Source organism: Poecilia mexicana, unplaced genomic scaffold, assembly GCF_051168715.1.
Source record: "Poecilia mexicana isolate PSO_F unplaced genomic scaffold, ASM5116871v1 scaffold_17, whole genome shotgun sequence".
NCBI lineage: Eukaryota > Metazoa > Chordata > Actinopteri > Cyprinodontiformes > Poeciliidae > Poecilia > Poecilia mexicana.
Window position 1 is genome coordinate 9216825 of NW_028263386.1, and position 24367 is coordinate 9241191.

General features: G+C 40.0%; 1 protein-coding gene across 1 annotated transcript; it reads left to right on the plus strand.

Annotated features, from left to right (window-relative positions):
• Nucleotides 1-633: 633 nt before the first annotated feature.
• Nucleotides 634-16188, plus strand: LOC106914760 (uncharacterized). Its single transcript, XM_014981789.2, has 4 exons — nucleotides 634-759; nucleotides 910-1357; nucleotides 11885-12170; nucleotides 12678-16188. Exons 3-4 carry the CDS (start codon nucleotides 11912-11914, stop codon nucleotides 13109-13111), a joined length of 693 nt encoding a protein of 230 aa, XP_014837275.1. The 5' UTR covers nucleotides 634-759; nucleotides 910-1357; nucleotides 11885-11911; the 3' UTR covers nucleotides 13112-16188.
• Nucleotides 16189-24367: the final 8179 nt, after the last annotated feature.

The following is a 24367-nucleotide window of genomic DNA, read 5'->3' on the forward strand; positions in this document are numbered from 1 at the left end:
TTGTGGTGTCTCCTCCGATCTTGTGCATCGGTTAGCTCATCTCTAAACAGGTTGGATTCTGTTTAGACATTACCGACCCCGCGCACCTGACACATTTCCTCTGGGAACAGGGTATTTATTTAGATTGCAGTCTGGACTGCCTGATACCTTCCAAAAGTACGACCATCTGCTCCTCATTTGCCGCTCGAGGGCTCACGGGCTGAAACACGGGTCCGGAGAGGAGGGAAATGCGAGATCCTCAACAAGAGTCGCGGTTTTATCTCCGGCTGACTCCAGATTGAATCATGAAACACTTCTTTTGTGATAACTCTGTTTAGATGGGTTTTAATGTCGTCTCAGAGCCTTTTAAACCAATTGTGAACTTTCCTAATTCCCCCTAAATGATTGGAAAGCACTTGCTTCAGCAGACCCTATCTGCCCAGTTGAGGCTATTACCAATTGCCTGCTTAAGATGGCAGACTCCCTTGCGGCAGAAGGTGAATGTAAGCTCCTGCTCAGGCCAAAGCATCCTTTAGTGCTCCTGGAGTTAGAGCCAGGAAGATTAACATATCAGGAGTAATCCGACTCGGCCCACAAGCACAACTATGGAGGAGGAGGAGCAACAGTTTGAGGGGGGGAGAGGCAAGCAGAGGCATCAGAAAGAAGCTCTCTGCTCCACTTAAGAGTAACCACGCTCTCCCTCCTCACCCTAGCCCATCCTCTCCACCCGACAGAGTTCCCCCCGGGAGGACAACAGAGGACCTGCTGCTGGAAAAGAGGGTAAGGTGTGCATTGTCCATCCATCAGTGAAGACAAAGTGCTCTGAGGGGACTCAAGTCCTTCAACAGATGGGATAAAAGTTAAGACATCTGTGGGATCTGTTTATTGCATGCCACTGCACCTCAGCTCTGCTCTCTCCTTCTGTTTTAGGTTAAAGGCTTTTCTTTTTTGCAAGACAGAAGAGCAAGAAGTTCTGCGCGAAGAGACATGTTGACGGGCGTTTTCTGAACCGAAGCCTACAGTCCCTTCAAGCTCTTTCTCCTCCCCACCTTCTTCTTCTTTTGAATGGATCAATCTGGCTGCCACAAAGAGCATGCTTACATTCAGAGGAATGTTGATTTTGATCTTCACCACTCAGAAGAGTTCAATGGAAAAGCAAATATGATCAAAGAATAAGACATCCTGGACCTGAATCAAGTCAGGACACCTCCTGTACTCGCGAGGCGAAGGAGCTGTGACACAATTCATGGGAAAAGAGAAGGACTCCTGCCTATGCTCCTCACCTGTGATGAAGATGGACGTACCCAGTCAGCACTTGCCTGAGGAGGTCAGCTGAAGCCGACGCCACGCAGCTAAGTCTGGATTAGCAGGCCGAACGGTAAGGACAGCGCACATCTTCTTTTGCTAGTTTAAGCTGGCAGCTTAAGTGGGAAGGCGTTAGGTGCTGCTGACAGAGATGCCTCTCTAAGTGCCTGAGTGGCAGAAAACACACGTTGGATTATCTGTATCAACAAGCAGCCCTCACTGCAACCACATGACAGCGGTGCGCAGCAGCCGGGCTGGCACGAAATGTTTGCAGAGTAGCGGCCACTGATTACAAGGGGGCATGCCACCAAGCTGAAGCAAGCACAAAAACAACAAAAAAGTAGATGGTTATTGTAATTATTTCACTCCCAGTAAGCAGACACGTTTGTTTTTCAGAAATGAAAAGTTTTTTTTTTTTTTTTTTTTTGTCACTCAACCAAAGTGGTGGTGCTGTGCCTCATTTTCATGCATAGTTGTTTTCTGGATGCTCCTTGCAAAGGCATTCAGTCCTCCACTCATTTTCTTTTATAGAGCTGCAGCTTTATTAGTTTATTACGCGGACTGAGATAATAAAACATTACATGTGCTGTAAAAAGCAGTGAAGCCTCTCTTGGATTATTTTTATCAAAGTGATGATCCACTTTGCACTAAGCCCATATCATACGTAGAGATTACGCTGTATCTAGCTGTGCCCCAAGAGGCCTGATCGAGGTTAAGCCTAAAGTCAACTGAGGCGTTCAACTTTCATAACCTGACAAATCTGATTGTGACAGGAGGGAGCTAAAGCGTGAGATCAACGTCGCACCAGCACAGATTCTCCTTCCCCAAAGGTCTGCTTTCCAGAACAACTGTACCGTCTTAACCCCAAAGTTAAATTAGGTGTTTAAGAGCTCTCATTAAACAAATGTTCTCAAAGAATAAATATAGGTGGTTATTATAGGAAGAATAAGCACGACATGATAACCACGGCACAAATCAGACAAGATAAGAGAAACGGCATCTGAGGTTGTTCTGTCCGGAACCACAATATTAACACCAAGCATGAGCCGGTTACCACGAAGGTACATCACGGTTTTTAAATCATTACTGTATGCTGTTTTTTTTAATAAAGATTCTGGAAGCTTCTAAACTTTTTCCTTGCTTACCAGAAGAGTGAAGTAGATGAATCCCGTTCATCACTGTTAAAGTAATGCTGCTTTAAAACTACAGCTGGTTTGCAAAGTTAGGGTTCGTTAAACCTGTGACTTTGTAAAGAGCAGAAAAGCAGGAAGATACAACATTCTGCACAATGAGCACTCAAAAGCTTTTACTTTATTATTTTTAATTAAGTCTGTATCAAAGAAAAATCAACAAATCCAATCTATAAACAACATAATTATAACTGAAGTAACCAATCTGGTAGCAATAGGAATGTTTGAAATAAAAGCAGTGAGATCATGTTCTACATCTCGATTGCCATTCAATAAACGGATGGAATCATTTTAGGAGCATCATGACTTTGCTGATTTTTTGCTACTACTAGGTATATTTAAAAAGAGATGAATTTGCCTCCACTTTTCAAGACAAGGACACTCTGGGAGCCTTCTTTCAACCAGCTGACCAGCAGTGACCAGCAATAAGAAGGGTAGAGGAAAACCGGCATCACTTTTTCCTCTTTTAAAAGACAAGCTTTCAAAATATTTTTTTCCCCTATGGTCTTCATTTAATAATTAAATGTGAGGAAGATTTTAATAGTATTTTAAAATGAAACTTAGGAAATGGTTAAAAATTTTTACATTTTAAACATCTCATAATAATAATGTTAGGATGGCTAGCATTAAGAAAATGGAAGTTTTTTCATGTATTCCTGAGAAAATGCAAATCTTTAACTCAGATTTGCAAAAGATAAATCAACATTTTCACAATCAAACTTTTTCACACTCATTAGCCACTCTGGTATCTGCTTAAAGTCTTGCTCTCTCTCGCTGTCCGGATATATAGTTTGCTTTTAAATTACTTTTTAGATCTCCGTGCTTCTTGGGATTTTTCTTTCTAACCACCACAGTTATGGTGAAAGTTGATAGAGTCTCTATCATGCAGACACACCATCCACAAAGTGTTTATGTGAAGAACACGGTCCTTCAGTTTTCTATCGGCTGATCAAACTAAATTCCAGTGAATTCCAGTCAAAAGCCAACTTCTTGGTGCACCTCCATTTTAAACCATGACTGAGGTGGCAGAATATTTGAGCAGTTTTGTAAAAAAATAAAAATAAAACTTATTAAAACCTCAGTACACCTTAATATCGATAACCAGTCAATGATTAGTTTGTAAAAATTCCCATGCAGTACCACTCTTCTGAATCTTGGGACGATTACAGCACTACATATAGCGTTATATTAATTTCTTTCCATTGCTTTTGCTCAGATTTGAAAGTGGAGTTCATAGAGTGGCAGATGGCCACCAAACCTTCCGCGGCAGAAACATCGGCCTGTTTAACAAGGGTTTAGAGTCGATGCTGTTGTGCTAAAAGAGGATCTGGCGTGGTCAGATTAAGGTCCAGAATAGCAGCTCAGGGACTCTTCTTTAGAAAGTAGCCCACATAACATCAATCTCTGTAACACAAATAGTGCTGAGGCAAGATTGTTTCTAATCCAGCTGTCATGAAACTTTCTCTTTATCCGTTAGATATGTACACTTTTTTTTTTTGTAAATCAAGACTTTTTCTAATAGCCAGGTATTAAATGTGCACACAGTGCCACCTGGACAGCAGCAGGATCAGTAGCGGTGCCCTGTACAAGGCTGTTTGTCAACTATTAATCCGTATTCATCCATCCACAAACTTAAATTTTTTTTAAGCCAACAAGTAGGAAAGCACAAGAATGTGTGAAATGTGTGTAAAATTGTGTCCTAATGAACAGCAGCTCTCAAACTAACAAGTTCCAGGCTTTATTTTAATGATCCTTTGGTTGCTGTGTGACAGAGCTCTAGCCAATTGATGTGGCTGCGCAAATAAATCGCAAGGCATTTTTTTTACCTAACTTTTTTTTTTTATTTCATCAGGAAGAACAAATGCTGGTAGGAAAACAAGTCCTGCTTCAGATCACCCAATTTATGTCGCAACCGTTTTTGAGCGCCAAAGCGTCAGATCCGACTCGCAAAGGTTGTCGCTTTTCTCCTCCTCATTACTCCGACATTCGAGGCTGGTTTTAGAGGAAGAGGCGCCTGTTCTCTCTCAGAGCATGCTGGCCTAACCCTTGAGTTTGAGGTGTCAGATGGATTAGCACTGACACACACACACACACACACACACACACACACACACCAACACTGCAGCCAGGTGTTTGTCCACGTGACTACAGATAAACCCGGCAGGCATTAGTGCTAATCCCGCACTGATCTTTGGAATATGTCCCTATTACCTTCTCCAGGCACTGTCCCCGGCCCTCCTGATGCTCACTTGAGAGGAAAACACAAGACTAGGCCTCTATGGGGCTCCATAAGAAAGTTGTTTCCCTGCAACAACCCAGTAGGCGCCTTCGCCACTGTTTGTTATGCTGCTGTTATCTTTCCAGCGCAGGTATTTACAGGGTGTGTTCAGTGCAGTGCAGAAGCAGCCGGTCACTGGGTGGAGCAGAGCATTCATGTTCTGTAGGTAAATGTCCCGGTTGTGCAGTGGTATAAATATATGTACACACAAACACAAAAAGTCAGGCCCGAGGGAGGTTCTTAATATCAAAAGGCAGTGGTATTATGTAATCTGGATAATCTAGTGTTGGGTGATGTTGCTGTAGGAACATGAAAGCAGAGATGGGAACTCTGGCGAATACCGCAGGGTTGGAAAGTTTATCTGTGCACGTCTGCGTCAGATGATCTGAGAAAAGTGAAACCACGCCACGGCAGTGTGTGCGTGTTTATGGCATGTGTGTGAGTTACTGAGAGACAGAACAGGCTGTATTTAGGGAGTCTATAGGAAGAAATGCTGGAGTAGTGAGGCACAAAAAGCTGGTATCTGCACAAAGAAGCTCTTCATTCAGTTCGTCTGTGATCTCTCCAGTGTTGGTCCAGATCCAAGCCGGCAGACAAGAAACCCCCCCTGTCTGCTGGTGTTAACCACTGATGTAACCTATGCCCATTTTGACAGTTCTCTGCTTCATCTTTGATTGACCGAGGCATTATGTTGAGTTTCTCCCTCTGGCAGCAGCAGGAAGGAAGGATGCGAGTGCCATGGCGCTGTAATTACATTACTGTCGGCTTAGCGGCACCACGGCCACTGACCCAATTATTTCTTGAACACGTCAATTTTATTGTGTCATTTGAGATAATACAATCTTTGAGTAGAAACAAGAGCTCGGTTGATGTTCAAGGACTGGCCTACAACTGCATGTTGCTTGCGTTGATGCATGCATAATGCCTCCGGGATAGTTTTGAACATTCTTGAACACATTAATTTTCATCTGACTTAAACCTGATAGGAAATCTGTCAAGAGGAAGATGAGACACCTGAATCAACAGGCAGATGTTAAAGTAACCCGTCTTAATGCATTGCCATGTCAGTGCTGGTCAAAACCTCAGATTTCTTTCGTCACCCTTTTGAGACGGGGCTTGCTCTCCCGTTTCAGCTGGTGGTGATCCACATTTTTGTAACTTTACGCAACGGGCTTACACCTCAAGTGTTACACTTTAAGGCCTAGTATGCCTGTAGCCGAGTCTTTATAAAAATGAATAGTCTTGCCACGCCATTTAAGAAACATTCTACACACAGGACCGGTTTCAGAAAAGTTTTAATCCACATGAACCTGCACAAATCCGGCTCTGAGCGTTGTTTTAAACATGCCAAACCCATAGGGGGCAGTGTAGAGCAAATCTAAGACACGTCAGCCAATCAGAAAACAACCACAACCTTGTTAGGAATTAAAAATGGCGCCAGGAGGTTCATTTGTGTAGACAGGTTTATAGGTTGAATTACTTTTATATAGTTTGTAAAGTTAATAAAACACAAGACAATGTCAGTTGGGAATCATGTGCAAGCAAGTAGGCGCACTGGCAGACTGTCATGCGTGGGATCCCAAATCTCCATTTTCAAATGTACACAACAAATGCAGAGTTTTCTCAAATCGTCACTTTGGTCACAGTTTTAACAATCATTTTTAGTGATATTAAATTGACTTTTTGTGTGGATAAAAGGCCAAAACACAAAGTGTATTTGTTTTCTCAGATAGCTGACTGCGCATAGACTAGGCCTAAAGACACCCAAAGACTTAACAGTAACTAATGGTTACAGTTTTAATAGAAAAGTGTATATACCTGAACCTCGATTCAACGTACAACCAGGTATTGACTACATATGCTGAGTGAGTGGTTATTGTATGACAGGCACCCTAGTTAAGATGGAATAGATAGATAGGATGAGACTGATGGAGTAGATAGATCCTGCAAAGAAACAACTCCAAGTATCAAATGATAATGGCACAAAGCAAGTATTTCCTGATAAAAAGGTGAAAATTTTCTTGATCTTATGACACCTCATCCTGTGCGGCGCCCTGGGCAAAGCCACATGTTGTACTGTGCTGTACATAGGCATACTTTTCTTTAGGTCAACATTTCAGGTGCCGATTCTTACATAAAAGTTGTGATATTGAAGGCGTTAGGCTTCCTTGGCTGGACTCAGCTCTTGTTTGTTCGTGAATGGAGGATTTTCTCAGTTTGTTTTGGGCCTTGCACCTTAAATCGCCCTCTGTTCCGGCACAGCAGCGTGCAGGGACACATCGCCACGTGATGCTTTTGTGAAGAGCCAGACATGTTGAGGATGTGTGGGAGCTGGTCGAGTTGTCTTTGCAGCTCATCTGTACTTTTATGTCTCTTTTTGAGGATGGGTTTTCCTTCTGGTGAAAAGTCCTCTGGGGTTCCACTGTATCCTCTGCGTTACTGTTCATCTCCGTTTGCATGGTGTCTTTCCATTTCAACTCAAAAGAAAACACCAATGCTCCCTCTCCCCACTTCTCCTTCCTCCCTATCAGTATCCATGTATTTATGTCCTCAGCAGTAAAGGCCAGAGGTAGATATTAAATGTCTGAGCTGATTAATTTTCCGTGACCGTCTGAGCAAGCTGCCGAATGCTCCCTGGCACTTTTATTGCTGGCAATCGACTGCAGATGTGACTAATGTGTTTCTGAGTGGAGCAATTATGACAATCAAAGCGTCTTCAGGGGACGTGAGATCAGCGTTCGGCGGCTCGGCTTCGTCCAGTGTCAGCCACTGACACGCCGGAGGCCTCATCTCCTCTTGACGAGGTAATTGTTTTATCGAGATGAGCCGCCGAGTTAACGAGCTGAGGACACTGACGCATCGCTGCGGTGTGAAACGGCTAACTCCCGGGGATGAGTAATTGCCCCAAACTGACCTATTAATAGAAGAAGCAAACAGTGATCTCATTCTGGGCCGTTCATCATAACAAACTGACTCTATTACTATTGACAATTTATCACTCTGAACAGGAGGAAAGGGGATTTTTCTGAATGTTTCTGCAGTGGGCAGGCTTTAAATGAGGAACCTGAGGGAAAAAAAAAAAAAAAAAAAAAACAGAAGATGGATGGAGATAGAATGTATGGTAGGACAAGGAATTGAATAGAGGAAGGACCAAAAGAAAAACACAAGAACGGTACAGGAGAGGAAATAAAGAAGTAGGAACACAAAGAGAATACAAAAAGGTAGGAGACAAGAAAGAAAAGAATGAATGAAGTAATACATAAACTATCTAAAGGTTGGTAAATACAAAGGAAAGAAGAAGGGACATGACAAAAAAATGAAGGGAGTTGGCACAAAAGAGATGTTAAAGTAAAGGAAGTAGGAAAAAGGAAGGAAAAGTGGACAGAACGAAGGTAAACATGATGCAAAGAGGGACAAGAAAGGAAGTTAAGAACAAAAAAGAAGGATGGAAGGTCACAACGAAGGAAGCTAGGAGATCAAGAAAAACAGGGATGGAAGAATGTTTAAAAAGGATGAAAAGTGAAGAACTTAAGGGGGTAGGAAGAAATGAGAAAAACATAAGGGAGATGGAGAAATGAACAAAGGAATAAAAGAAACTGCAGTACACGGAGGAAGCACACAAAGTAGGACAATATTTTACACAATTTGATAGAGAATAAAGTCTGGAAAAAAGGTATTTCTGTCTTTATCCAGGCAGGAAAAATATTGGAATCTAGTTTCACAGTGCAAAGGAACCTTGTTTGGTTTTTCATGTCATATCTAGTTTAAGTTGTTGGTGTTACTTTAAGTTTTATTTAAACAGTTAAGTTGATTGAGAGCAAATTCTCATTTTCAACAATGGCCTGTTTAAAAAAAAAAAAAAACATTAAATTACATAAGACAGAAAAGTATTTTTTTAAATTGCGTTAAACCAGCAGAAACATGGAACATCAGTTGATCTTGTCTGGTGATCAGAAAGAGCAGTAAGGAGTAGATGTCATACGTACCCAAGGGCTGCTGCTCCACGTCTGATTTACATAGACTGGACATTAAACGAGGTTGTTGGGCGACATGTTTGACTGTCAAATGAATAGTATTGCGCAGAGACTCCTCAGCATCTCAGACCCATATGGAATTATGATTGACGAGTCGAGCTTTAACTGATAGGACTGCTGGTTCATGTTTACACGGCGTTTATCCTTCGGTTACTCAAGCATGGAGTTTGTTTGTGCCGTCCAAAACCCTCACATTCAGTGGTTTCTATAATTTGCCCACAGCTCGTTAAAAACAAAAAACAAAAAACAACTTGAAATGCATAAGCCCTCTTTTTACTGTACTCAGATTTACAGATCATATTCATGCTGTATTTTCATTCCTGTAGTGGACCAGGCGGCAGAAATATGTGGCTTTCTCCCCTTCACTGTAAACAACCCGGCAGCCTGTACGTATACGCTACAGGCTCCAGTCTGGCAAAACGCTTTGCGAGACTGGTCTGGATTTGCTTTTAAGTCTCTGCCAGCGTACCATTTCCGAATCTGAGAAAATGCTTTGCTCACTTGTCACACGACATGAAAAATACAACAAAATGTCTTGAATACCAGAAAGAGGGCTTTAGGGGGGGGAACGTGAGGCTGGATTACTCTAAATTGAGTTTTTGTGGCGGCTGCGGTGGGAGGGAGGGTTGGGCCGTCCGTGATAATGGGATCTAGGCAAACACATGTTCGTAAGGGCTTCATCAGACACTACTTAGCAAATAGGTGTGGCCAAGAGATTCCTGTAATGGCAGGAATGTGTTTGCTCTCTTTAAAGAAACATTCAAATAAATTAAAGAAGTTTATATTGTCATCCAAGCAGTGAAACGGTGAAAAATCCACCCAGACAGCGTAAGTTTGACAAGGCAAACTTTAAACACAAACTGCATCCTCAAAGGCCAGGAAGTTACAAGACAGCATATTTTATTATTATCAAAAAGTTTCTGGAAAACTTAAAAAAGTCGAGGGAAACGCATTAAAGAAATTCAAAATTCAGATTGTTCTGTTATGTTATGATTCACTCATGAGGAAGCCTGCCGACTTGACAGAAGTCATGCAGATACACAAAATATATAAGTCATTGCTAAAGCATCCGTCTGAATTCATCCATATTAATGAAAAGATTAGTTGAAGTGGCAGAAAAAGGTGCACCAGTAAAACAGATAAATACAGCCTGAGAGCCACTTTGAGAGTTTGGGAGAGGTTCTCAAGGCATGGAGTCAGACATATCCGGAACATGACTAACTGCTGCTTGGTGGTCCAAAGCCTCCGAATCATATGAAAGAAAATTGTGCATGCCGCTTGTCCACCAGGGTTTCCGCAGTGCATTATAAGCCTGGCGGGCCACCAGGTTTTACTTGTCCCCCATTAGGCTAAGTGTTGTTTGTTCATTTTCAATAGGGATTTTATACACCAATGACAGTAAAGACGTATTAAGCTAGGTATAAAGTTTACACACTGAACTGGGCGGGAGGGGATGCACACCAATTACACTGTCCCTTCACCTTCATATCATGATGACTGCTTGTGCATCTCTGTACTTTTGTAATTTTTTAAATTTTATAAACACAAAAACATGGTGGGCTGCCTCAACGTCCCTCCCATTGGGCTTGACAGGTTTTGTGGGGGGAAACTCTGTCAACTGTGTTTTTATCATGTAAGTGCAGACATCTACCAGGAAATGTTAGAACATTTCATGTTTCCCTCTGCTGTCAAGCTCTCTTGGTTGATTGATTTGATTTTCCAGCAGAACTTTGCTCCTGCAGACGCTGTCAACATCACTGAAGTTGATTGGCTGGTTTTAGATGCATCTCTGATCCAACACAGCTTAATCAAATGGTTGAATTACCTCTTCAAGATCCCATCGCATTTGGCAAAGACCTGCTAACGAACCAGTCGTTTGATTCAGAGCTATTAAAGCCATCTGCCATCTTAACACCTGAGAAAAACAACATCCTGATCTCTTCCATGCTACGCTGCTGTTCATGCAACATGAGCTCCAACCATGCGTTGAGCTCCTATACTCTGCAAAACATGGGAAAACTATTCAGCAGATCAACATTTCTGAATAAAAATGTAATATTTTGAGATAGAAAATGTGGGGTTCTCATTTGTAAGCTTTGATCATAAAAACTGAAATATATCATACAGTTGGTAATGAATCTGTATTATATAATAGTTTTACTTTTTAGATTGAATTACTGAATAAAGTTACACTGATGATATTGAAGGTTTCTTGAATGTCAAAATGTACAACACTGGTGTCCAAACGTTTTACCCTAGGGGTCAAAATGTGAACATTTAAACTAGTGGTGGGCCACAAAATTCATTTATTTAAAAAAAAAGGAAGAAAAACATAGTTTGTGACAGTTTTCCTGTTCAACAATAAATCAAGAATCAATAAATCAATACATTTGTATGTCATTAAAGATCCATAACATTAAAAAGGGCTTTGAAATTTTGCCTTATTAAAAGAAAAAACAGACAATTTCCAAATTTTTGGGGGTCATCAATTGTTTTCTATTTTGTCGGCCAGATTTTTCTTCTTTTTTTTTTTTTAAATCATCGTTGACTTGTGGTCATGGGCCAACCAAAATCATTTCAAGAGCCACAAATGGCTCCCCATGCTACATTTTTGACATCCCTGTTCTAAAATCTCTGGCTTGATCAGTTAAAATAGTTTAGAAATTATCAAATGATGGGAAAATAATATTTTAATTTCAAACAAGTCTACCCTAACCCTTCTAGCATCATTACAACTATTCTTTCTTACAGAACAACAGGAAGGTCTCTTGTTTGTAACTACCATGTTGCTGAAATGTGCTATACAAATAAACTTGATTTATTTATTTTTAAAGTATTTTTTTTCTTTAAATACTTGTGTTGCCCCCTGATGGAAGAGCACCCTAAATGCAGAGTCACACCATTATTTTATCTGGTCTTCCTTCAGACAAGCTGATAAGAGAATGAAAAAAGTAAATGCATGCTAAAACAAAAGCCCCAATAAAGAAAGTTACAGAAATCTAACAGCATACATGGGTTTATTTTCACATCCATGTCTGCTCTTCAAATTTGACAAACTATCTTAACTTTGTCCCTTTTCTCTCTCCATCTCTCTGCAGAGTTTCAATGCTACCCCACGTTTTAAGATGAAGTTATGGAAAGGTGCTACTTTTGCCTTCGTGCTCTGTGCTGCAGCCCTGTCCACCTTCCTCATTAGAAACATGGCCTCCATCAGAGAGTTCAGAGTCCAAGCAAAACATCCGCGAGCATCTTCTACGTCAGAACCGTCCCCCAAATCTTCTTCAATATCTTCAGCTGAACCACGAGTGCTGCCCTGGCAGACCGAAAATCTTCGCCGGAAGACGCGCTCAACAGGCAACAACATGAACTCCCTACTATCAGAGTGTGAGAAACGCCATTTCTTTCGTCTTGTTTGGTCTGGTTTAAGATAAGGAGTCATGGGAATAGGTTGCCACGGTTCAGTCAGAACACTTAGTGACTGACTCATTTGTTTATAGAGCAGGTTTTAACATCCTAAAACAACCTCTGCACCTCATACCTCACCGACTCTCCATAAGACCTTCACAACCGTCAACAGAAGGGAATATATAGGACTTTTGCTTCATACACCAGTTTATCAGCTAAATGGCTTCAGGGAAATGCTTTGTCATGCTGGTAGAGATACGGTGCAGAGAGACAGTGCAAATGCAAGAAAAATAAGCAAATTAGAGTTCATCTGTTGGCACATGTAATTCATTTTTTGCAGCGACTGTAACGCCCTATCTCACTCAACCATCGGTTCTGTCGAATTCGATGTTTTGGTTGTTTGGTTTAAAATTACAAGGAAGTCTGACGAGTCTCCTTTTGTCACCTGTCAATAACACAGCTGCTGATCTTTCTCATCTCTTTTAGTTTCTGTGATGCTGCAGAGCTTTACGGAGGGGGAGCTTCAGCACGTGCTGGAAACCATGCTGAACAGAAAGAGAAGGAGGGACCAGTCCCTTGGCATGACCCAGACTCGAAGGACTAAGAGAGCTCACAAATCCAGACCCTGCTCCCTTAGGAAGCTGGAACTAACCGTGACTGAACTCGGTCTTGGCTTCGAGAGCGACGAGACGATACAGCTGCAGTACTGCAGCGGTCAATGCGATAAAAAAAAGCTGAACTATGACCTTGTCATGAAGCACATGGTTGAAAAAGGCATTCTTGGGAGGGGTCGGAAGAACAGAGTTAGCAAAGAACCCTGCTGCCGACCCACTAAATTTGAAAAGAGCCTTGGCTACTATGGAAATAAGACCCATAACATAATATCTAATGTATCAGCGAAGAGCTGTGGGTGTGTATGACCCAAAGTAATGAACTTCTCACTTATTCAAGCTGCTCCAAGCCTCTGCTGAAAGATCCAGAAAGGGATGCATAATGGACAAACAAAGGAATATAAACACCAGCAGAGAGGAGGAAACTATGGGGGAATGTTTGTGGCGTTTCCATGGGAACCCTTTTTGACAGAGTAACTTTGAATGAATTCGTCTGTCATCGCCAGTTGGAAGCAGATCACATGGATGGCGAGAGCCGTGTTTGGATTCCACGTAAAATGAAAAGAAAGTGAAAATGACAGCACAAACAAATACATGTTTATATCTTTTCTATCTGTGTAGTGACACTGTAAACCATGGTGTTAACAGCAGTTTAGCAACATGAGGTTTGTGTCTTTGTAGTCATTTGTACGTGTTTAGATTCAGAACAATGCGCCAGGGTGGATCGGATTATCGCTGTTACTGCACTTCATTCAAACTCCTATTAAAACTTTATTGCTTACATCATCCCAACAAATTACTAGTCAGGCACATAAAAAAAGAAAAACATTGAAGCCATAAAATAAAATACACGTTCATTAAAAAAATGTCACTACAGCAGAACTTAAACAGATATATTTTGAGATGTGTCCAAAAAGATATTCAGTTGTTTCAGTCTAAGAGGATTTGTATGTTTTATGTACTTATTGTTACTAATTGCAGCTTTATTACACAGGGAACACAAAAGTGTTACTTATAATTTATCAAGAAAGATTTTTGCTTTAGTCCCAGGTACAAGACCCATAATAACTGCATTTATTGATATTGTGTAGAGTCTGTCAACATGTGTTCTTGTAAAAACTTCCTCATCTGCATTCTGAAGAACAAATCTTATACTTTCCCCTAACAATCCATCAGGCACCCCTGGTACAGATATCTACAAAGTCTTTCATGCAGTAGGATAATCTCAAGGTAATATTTTCAACTTGAGTGCATTTATGACCATGCTAAGAAAATATTTATTTTGACATAAATCACATTTGGTGCAACTATTGGTGCACCTTTCTGGTCAAGCATTGTAGCATTGTAATGCAGCACTTTGTCTTCACAGAGCTTTACCTTCAAGAAAGTGCTGAAGAGGTCATAGTAGCTTGGTTGACCAGTCTACCTAGGTTTGGATGAGTGTAGGTAACAATCAATTGGTCCAGTTTATAGAGAGATCTCTCTTTGGTTATTGTAGATGTTGTGGTGCAGTTGCCTTCAGCCTCATAAGGCTGAAAATTGTGGCCTGCATGAGGGTCAACACCAAGATGGAGGCCAATCTCTGCCTCAGAGGAGGAATTCAAGTATCTTGGAGTTGGGTTTAGATGGAGTTGAGCCTCGTCTGTAGTAATTTGGTCACTTCTCCAGATCGTCATTTGAGGAAAGAGCACAGTCAAGAAGAAAAGCTCACCATTTGATTATCCACCTAAATCCCACCCTCACCAACGGTTCATGATATACACTAGACACAGGTCTACAAGATCTGTGTTTGGAAAAACTCCTACTTCTCCCCATTGAAAGATATCAGCTGAGGTGGTTTTGGGATGTGATCAGGATACTGCCTGAGAGCCATGCTTAGGACGTCTTTCAGGTAAATCTTACTTTGAAGAGACCGTACAGCATATCTCTCACAGGGGCCATGCATCACTTCTGTCCAAAGAGTTCTTTGGGAACTAGAGAACTTAGCTGTGTAGAAGAATATCAGGATTTGCCTTCTAAACTTGTTACTGATCTCAGATAATCAGATGACAATGACAGAGTAGATCAACTCTGACCAGTCCTTTTTGCACCCCGTCTCTAAGTGATCTAAAGTCATGGGTCCCGTCTTATGAACTCTGTACTTCCAACAGGTTTTGACTGGATTTAGGTCTGGAGATGGTCATAGCCAGGTCTGTGTTGACTTGGCCACTTGCTTTGGATTTGGCTATCATGTTAAATGATCCTGTATGGACTCATTTTCAGTTTTCTGGCAAAGTTCACCAGAGTTTATTAAAACCACCTGGTACTTTGAAGAGTTAATCTCATGTAGTCTAGCATTCTCAGGACCTCTGAAAGGGAAACAAGCCCACAGGATCATAGATCCTCCACTGTAATTAACAGTGGCGATGATGTGCTTTCCCACATATTCATTTTGAGTGTCGGTGGCCAAAACGCTAAATATTGATGTTAGACTAGGGCGTTTCCCGACATGCTTTCCAATAAAACAGTGATGTAGATGGTGTCTGTTGCTTAGCATGGGGTTTTCCCCTACTGAAAAAATGTACTCAAATTTAATGTTATATTTTCCCAACTTTTTATTTAGGTTGCGATTATGCTACTGAAATAAAGCATTTTTTATTTGTTTGGGGTTTTGTACATATCTTTAACAGGAGTGCCGACCAATATGTCTGCATCTTTACATCCGCCAGAATCATTTTCACCAAAGAAAATTTGGCAACAATTCAGAATCCATTAAACATCTCCGCTCAAGCTTAAGATAATTTAACTTGTTCAAATTGTAACCCTGGGTGAAATTTGTGACATTTTTCTCTTGAACCAGGTTTAACTGATTTGCAAAGATGAAAAAAAAAGGAGAAAGTGGGAACCAGATGAATGGTTTTAGGAAGAGGTAGTGGAATGTTTTCTTTTTGCTCCGAGAAGCAGAAAGCTGAAGTTTTTACCCATCTGTAAAGCGTTTTCTGACCCATGACCCACAGTACTGTACAGCCTTTCAACTGGCCCCGAACATGCCTCGGTGTTGTGTTGCCTAGTAGACTTTTAGGAGAGTAATAAGCTGTGTACATGAATAATAATGCAACCTTCTCACCCTCGGACGTCCTATTGTGGTTTGAAATAACTGCCTGAAGTACAGCTATTGTTTTGCATATTTGTTTTTCCTCATGAGAAGGTAAAAGCGAGGAGTGCTGATGTGGTGCATCTATGTTGTAGTTTATATTGTATTTATTTCGGAAATAAATTATAGATTTTCATATTTATTAAGATTATCACACATAAAGGGGACAGCTTTTTATCATCAAGCAACTGTGCCAAAAATGTTTTATCTTACACTCTATATTGACTGCTGAATAAAGATAATTTTAAACATGTGGATGCTTATTTCTCCTTCGCTGCACATTTTCAGATCTCAGGTACTTGGTATGTATGGTAAACAGCAAATGAACAGCTAAAGATGCAAGATGTTGATCAGAAGATAAAAGCACCCAAAATCTGTAACGAAAGTTAAGATTTCAGACACACCGATGATCAGATTTCAATGAATAAACCATACAGAAGATTAAAAACAGAGCAGCATTGTCCCAACACTGCATCACAATGTAAGATTCACTTTCTGAACTCGTGCTTCTCAACAGCTCCACAGCCAGGGTCTTAAACAGCGCTGGTGACAAAAGCTTAAAGCGCCTGGCAGGTTGCCAGGCGGCCTGAATTACGATCTGCAGTTACAGGAAAGTGGTCGGCTGTCATTTCAAATCTTTAACAGAGTAGGAACTTACTTTTTCTCAGTTTTTAAGAAATAGTTCTCGTTGTGTCCGATCTACAATCTCAAAAACCAAAACCAACCGTGAATGGATTCTAGTCGCAAAGTTGTAGCGCAGCTACATCAGAGATGGCGACTCGAGTTGGAGAATAAAAGACTTCAGACTCCAACGCAGATTTGTGTTTTAGACTTTGAGTCCTGGTCTGAGACTCAAGTCATGTATGAAGAGTGAACAGAAGTCTGTATGTGAGCTACTGACCTGTGAAAGGATGCTTTGATTATTAGCCAGTGAAGTTAATTGATTATGGAATGTTAATGGATCATTATCCGTTCATGTTAGCTATAGCTTAATATTAATGACTGCATGAATTTCTTTCCAACTGAATGCTGAACTAAATGGCTTAGGATAATTTCTGAATATAAACTCAATTTACCTCAGACACTCTCACTGTTGAGCTGTCATTAAAACGATATTTCCAGCTCAAAATAAATCACTTACTGTTCCATCTCTCAAAGACTTTACTTGGAAAATGATTACTTCTCTAAACTACAATCAGAATGTTTCTGTTTATGCTTTTCAAAAACTATTAGAAATACCGATAAACGATTGAGGTCAAATCAAAAAGCATCTTCTTAAAGACGAAACATCGAATTATGGCTTAGAACTAATGAGTGCAAGATAAATGCCAAAATTAGACATCAATGAAACAGAAGATTCCAGATCATTAATTCAAACATCTGAGACAATCAGCATCAACATTAAAAAAAGGGAAGTGGATATTTATAAATGCTTCAGATACGCTTATTAAATTCATTTAAGCCGCTTCTCCGTGGGCGTGGCATTAACCGGTTCTGCCTCAATACGCCCCAGCCAAATTCGTCTCCATTTGCAAATCCTGCACAGCTCTTCCCAGTCTTACGTAACCAATTCAGAGGTAATACAAGCTGTACATCGCATGCAAGCTATTTGACTGACAGCAGATGGCATTCAATGATTGGCCTGTGATTTACATCACTATATTAAGAAAGGCTGAATCTTGCCAAACAACATCTCAAACCCTGCAGTGTACAGGCAAACAGCGGCCATGGTTCCAGAGAGCTCATGCCCCACCCACAGTCCTGTGTTCCCGCCCACAATAGTGAGGAACACACTGCCAGTGGAGACGGACCCAACTTGGGTCACGCCGAATCAGCCAGTGAGACTTGACAATGGGGAAGGGGCTTTAGGTAATTAGATATTGGTAAACAATTGCGATAGTGATTTTGTTAAAAAAAAAAAAAAAAAAAATCATAAAAAATGATTTTTTTTATTCAAATTTTTCTTTAATACATTTCTGTTTCCATTTTTTTTTGACCGGGTGTAAATAATGTGGGCAGGGCTGTAGGGAATCTATTTTTTCATTCTTGGTGCAAGCCCTTAATATAAATTACTGGGGGAAAAAAACATTTGTATTAAAAAATAAATAAATAAATTGTGTTATGCTTAAAAAGTAGAGATCAAAAATCTAAAATGTAACATTTGACTGTCCATACATTTCAAGAAAGTGAAAGCATAATCTGAAATTTGGTTTAAAGTCAAACAGTGAAAAAAAAGTGCTTGGACAATGTCCTTCTGTTTGCAAATGTCAACTTACAAAACAAAAGGACATTTTGTTTTGCAAATGAACAAAATTTTATTTTAGTCTCCATCCATCATGGTAGACATGATGGATTTTTTTCTGCCCAACATGCCAGGATATATAGTTTAATGTGACCCAGAACAAACCTACAGGTTCATTTTGAACTCGTCACTTCTCTCTGACAATAACAAGTACACCTGCTAAAAACAGTGGTGTGCTCTGACTACTAAGCTCCCACAGGTAACAGTACAGACGCCTCTATGGCCTTATCTTCACCTACTGTAAGTTTAAGAGGCTTTGAGGTTTTAAAGAACTCGTAGTTATTTTGCAAAGCAGACTAGTGCACGCAGGCTAACTACTAGTGTTCTGCCCTGCAATAAGTGCTTTATGAGCTGGATATGCCAATACAGCATCTTTGCAGTTTTCTTGTTAGAGAAAATTAAAGTTTTACTTCAACAAACTGGTGTGGTACGGCACTAAGAAAAGGGAAAGCAGAGGAGGCCTGTTTGGGGAATGTGGTTTAATCTGAAAAGCTCTTGACAACAGTTCGTGACAACGCCACTCAACAGCATGAAAGTAACAAGGAGGAATCTGGCATTCAGAGAAACTCAGCAGGTTATTTCATGTAGAGGCTCCTCTACTGTATATACAGTGGGAGAAACCCAAGAGTAAGATTTGTTTTAAAAGAGGAAAGCATGAGGAGTGTAATGCAATGTCCAATAAAATGAGGCTGTGGGTAATTGCTCTGCTTGCTTTTTGGGTAAAAAACAAAAAACAAAATGTGTGCCATTCTTTGGGCTGTAATTCACCTCCAATTAAATGTTACCACCCAATTTTATCCTCCGGGTATCTGCTGAATAAAGTTGCAGAAGCCATCACTGACATTTGCATTTAGTTCTAGTCATTCCCACATGATGCATGTTCCAGCAAATTCCAGACAACACTACTTAGACGACTTCCTGCTCAACTTCAATGAGGCAACATTACCTCTTGGAAACCAAACGTAAACTGTGACTGCAGCGACTGAAGGTAGCACAGAAGTCATGTTCAGTTTAGAGCGGGTCACACAGAATAAACTGGCTAATGTACGGTAACAGGAAACTTTTGTATATTCAAGGGCAAAGAAAAAAACAAAGTCTCTTTCCCATTGGATTTTATTTGGCTAAGTTGCAGAACATGTTTCAGCTCGACTGCGACTTGTGTTTACTACAGCTGTGGGGGTGAAATGATTTCAGCAGCTTGCATTTTGAACAATTTGATGTTTTACAGCCAGCTTCAGAAATAACACAGGAGAACATGATTACGAATCATCAAAGGTAGCTCACACAACAAAACATTTGGAGGTAATCAAATCTAAAGCATCAAGAATTTCCCCCCTGAAGTGATAAATTTCCCTGTATTACTAAAGAGGCAGTTGGCATTCCTCCAGTATTTTGAATTTACATTCTTGTCCTAGATAGTTTGTCATTCACTGGGTTCTGAAAATATGCTTAATTGCATGCTAAAATGTTTATAAGTTCAGTGAAAAAAGGAACCACTTTACCTCTGACATAAACATGCATTTCTGCAGCAAATGGTCCTAGTCGGAAAAAATTCTGCACAAGCTCAGTGGAGAACGAGACCAGACTAATTGATAAGGCAGTGGTTCAACCAGCTGGCTCTGAATTATAACACCGGGGTGTCGGATGACAAAATTTGATTCATCAAGCACATTTTCTGCCATTTTTGGCCTGTGCTTTGACATGTACAAAGACATAATCATCACAGCTATTTATTTTCCCTTACGAACTTTTCATGGGGTGATAATAGCAGGTTAGACCCAGAGCCAGCAGGAGGTAAGGAAGTCTAATTTGGAAAAAATATAGAAATCTACTTTCCAGAACATTCAAGTTAAAATAAATGAAAAATATGCTTGACAAGATTATATTAAACCATGCCACCCAAAAAAGTGGGTCCAAAACAAAACTAAGCAAATGCTCAAGACCTTCAGTCCAGCAGGGGGCACACTAGAGCACGACAACTGCCACACAAATCATGTTTAAAAATGTAAATTTCTTGCATGTCTTAAAACAAAACCTGCTGTGCTGTTAAAAGGCATTTATTCCCTTAAAAATTAATTTTTAACTAAATTGTCACACTTTAATTTAATTATGCACTGAGGAAATGCAAAAAGCACTTTTCATATGATTTTATTTATCAGGGTATAAAATATAATTGTCCTTGTTGATAAACAACTTGCTAGCAAGATTTTGCTGGCATCTGACAGGTGAAGAAATCTCAGACTGAAGGAATCCTGTAAATAAAATGAAAAAACTAATCAGACACATTTCAGATTCCTTAAAGATTTGTTTTAAAGCTTGATCAGCCCTTTTTACATCATTTTTTACATCAAGACTTTGCACTTCTGTGGAAGGAGCCATCGTCAGAGACTGATCAACCAATCAGAAGCAGGCTTGAATTAAAATGAGAAGTTGCTTTACAAAAAAAAGAAAAGAATTTGCCACATATTCCAAACATTTTCCTTTGACGATGAAAAGACCTATGTTCCAGATATTTCAATAAATACGTCAAATTTCAATTAAAGAAACATTTAAATTCAAGTAATTATGGATCATTTCAAAGCCATCTAAAGTTCTAAAACCTGTCTAAGCTTAACAACCAACAATGCTTTCAAATTCCTAGACCGCACTCCGCAGAAGTAAGAGTCATTTTAACACCAGCTATGGTTTTACAAGAGACCAGAAGAAAAGTCAGGAAAAAAAAAACTCCTTTGAGTCTTCCCCCTATCCATTCTTGTGCTCACAAACTCAGTTGTCAGCTGTCCACATTTTGGCTAAACATATTCTCGGCAAATTTAGAAGAATATTTGGGTTTGCAGAATTACAGGAAAGCTCCATAATATTCATGTCAACATCAGCGCACCGCAGGATAATGCTGCTGGTGTATACAAGACATCTGCTGCCGGTAACAGCACTGAAAAAATCCACAATAAACAGGCCAAAAAAGTTCCACAGCCCCCTCCCATGTCCAGCTGCAGCATGTTGGAGAGTTCAGACATCTTTAGAGAAAACCGTCTGAACAATAGCAACAAGCAGGTGTTTCTCCTCTTCCTCAGCTAACCCTGGACCCTCTGGAAGACGGATAACACAATCAATTTCTTCTTGATATAGAAACATGGATGACCTTGGATGTTACATTTTTAATTAGATGCAGAGATTTACACAGAACGGTTTGTGGGGTTAAGTGTACTGCGATTAAATCTTTAAACAAGATGAAGTTTGGTTGTGCAAATGTAGTTGGTGACGCCTTAAAAAGAAAAAAAACTTCTATTTTATTGAGATTTTTTTTTTTCCAGAGAAATTAGAGCATAATTCTGAAGTGGACAGAAAAAATGTTAAAAATATTTTTACAACTAAAACCCCGAGAAGCCTTCAGCCAGTACTTTGTGGAATCACCTTTTTCTGCATTACTTTTGGGTTATGTATAGAAACTGATTTTGCCATGCGACATGTAGGATATTATTTTCTAACAACTTTATGCCCGACTTGTCCGCTGTGTTCCTTGGTCTTCATAATGCAGAAAAAACACCACAGAACAGCTGAATTTTTACAGAGATTAAATTACAACCAATTGGACTCTACTTACTCATTTTAAAGGGTATTTTTTGCGCTGAGTTTTATTTTGCGGCATCAGAGTAAGGGTGGCTGAATACAAATGCAAACAGCACAGATTCTTACTAATAAAAGATTCAAGAAACGTTTCTTTCAGTTACCTGCTATGCACTCTTTGTGTCAATATAACACCTAAGCTCTCATTAACAAACAGTGAAATTTATGGTTTTAGGGAACTGTAAAAAAAACTTCAAGAACTGTTAGCACTTTTGCAAGACACCATATGTTCTGCGGTGGCTGAAGCTTGGTGCCTCAGTGGCACACAATGCTCAATTTAGTAAAGCGATCTCTAAATAGATCTCGAATGGCACCGTCTGCTGCAAGTGGTCGTTCTGTAAGCAGGCTGGCGTGCTTTTGGTTTAAACAGAGGGGTTTTGTGTTTCCTCATTGTGATTTCCTCCGGTTAGTCTCTGCAAACTCTCATTACGCGGTTCTTCTCGACATAAACGTGGCCACACAGATGCCACTGATAGCCGTTTCCATAGAAAGCGGCTCCAAAGATCTACACGTTGTTTTTAGCAATCAGCACTAATGTTTTGAAAAGCATACAGCGATTACAGCACCCCAGGCCACTGTGAAAAAGAAAACGAAAAAGCCGACAGTTAAATCAGGATTTTCCAACCGTGCGTTCTGGGCCACCTTCTGTAATTTTATTCCTGTTGGGTTACGGGATCAGGATTAGGTCCACACCTTAAAACCTTTGAACTGCAAGCAGCTCATTAGCGCCTTCTTTAAACCTGGGCGTCGCAGTTCAAACGCTGCACGGCTCGGAAAGAAGAATTTTAAGTGAAAATGCCTCTGATTTGAGTCAGACACACAAAAGGAGGTGTGTGCTGGAGTGTTTATTTTCAGAACTGGTGAGTGTGTCAGTGTTTGTAGTGAGCAGCGAGTGTTTCGTTGGGGCTTTGGAAGGGGGTGATGATTGGGAGTGGCAGGGTTTGATGGAATAGGGGGGATTAAAGGGAGGGGAAGAAGAAGAAGTGGGGTTAGGTGTGGACTGACTACACGGCTCCGGAGGGCCGATGCGTCATTTGTCTGTGAAGGAACAAGGAACAAAGCTCTGGTTTGTTAGCTCAGATAAAAATCCTCTCATATTTCTCCTGTTATTTATCGGTTTTGGCTTTTGAGCACTCTTTGATCATGCCGTAAAATATCTTTTAAGAAGCATTTCAAGCACATCCTGGATTTACAGGCGAATTACCAATCTCATATATTTAACAGTATTTATGAGCTATAAGTGACAAATAAATCATGAATAAATCCTGACATTTAGAGTGTTCATGAATTTCAGTAACAGTAGCTTTTCCACCTCACAGCCCCACCAAGTGGGTGACTGCAGGAATGACCGCAAAGTGAGGGAAAAATAAAATTCACTATAAATTACATGTCTGGATTTACATTGAATATTAATGAGAGAGACATGGGGGATGAAAGGACATAAGAATGTGTTTTAAAGAAAACTGGAAGAACAGATGGTGCTTCTGCACCTTTTGCTTCATATTACACTGCTGAGTAATTTATGGTGTCACATAGTTTTATCAATTGCTTTAATATGGATCTTCCCTAGACATAATATGGATCATGTCTAATATTTCTAATATATAAAAAAAATTCCTAATATTTCAATGTTCAAATAAACTCTTCAGCCATTTTTAAAAAGAAATACTCACCTATTTGAACGTAAAACACATTGCTTTGCATTAAAAAGTATGAGTATTTTGTTCATATTTTGTCAGATAATCCTCCTAAAAATATTATTAAAACAATATATATGATATTATTAAGTGGAAGTTGAATAACATGACTTCCAAAGTTTTTTTCTTAGTTTGACAGTTTGTAGAATGAGTTGCTTTCTCCTTTGTGCCATAGCTCATTTAGGATGCACTCAGGAAAACGAACATTACATTTTATTTCAGAGAAGCCAGATTTAGAGCATGGACCGAGCTACTTAACTTCCCAACATCTTAGTTTTTTTATAACGGGGAAGAACATGTTCTTCGGGTCGTACAAGTTGATTTTTTTTACAAGCATAAAGGGGTTCATACTGTAAAGAGCCCTTAGGTTTACACCACAGTAAACAGAACTGATTGCTGAACGTGCAATTTTATTCTCAAATACTTCCTACCCACAATTGGAACACAAAATGATCCATCGTCGTTCTGTTTCACAGCTAAAAGTCCAAGTTTTACAACACTGAGCAATCACATAATAACCCCTATTATGAGCTTATTCCTCTGAATTGCTTTACATTTATGAAGCAGCTATTTTTAAATGTAATTTTTTTTTTATGACAAAGCAACTGAACTGTTAACTATGAGGGGGGAGGAAAAAAAAACAACTCAAGTGCGAAAGTGCGATGCTAGGCTTCCTCCTTGGGCAGCTTTTTTAATTTAATTGTCAGGTTGAAAAGCATTTTATGTTCTACACTCTGTCCTGAATACCTCAATGCCTTTTTTGGAAATACATGGAGGAGCATAATGATCAGGGTTTCTTTATGGGG

What these genes read in the sequence shown, in the direction of transcription:
- LOC106914760 (XM_014981789.2), top strand. Translation starts at nt 11,912, where the DNA reads ATGAAGTTATGGAAAGGTGCTACTTTTGCCTTCGTGCTCTGTGCTGCA. An exon ending in GAACTCCCTACTATCAGAGT is followed by an intron (nt 12,171 to 12,677) that starts GTGAGAAACGCC and finishes CATCTCTTTTAG; the next exon opens with TTTCTGTGATGCTGCAGAGC.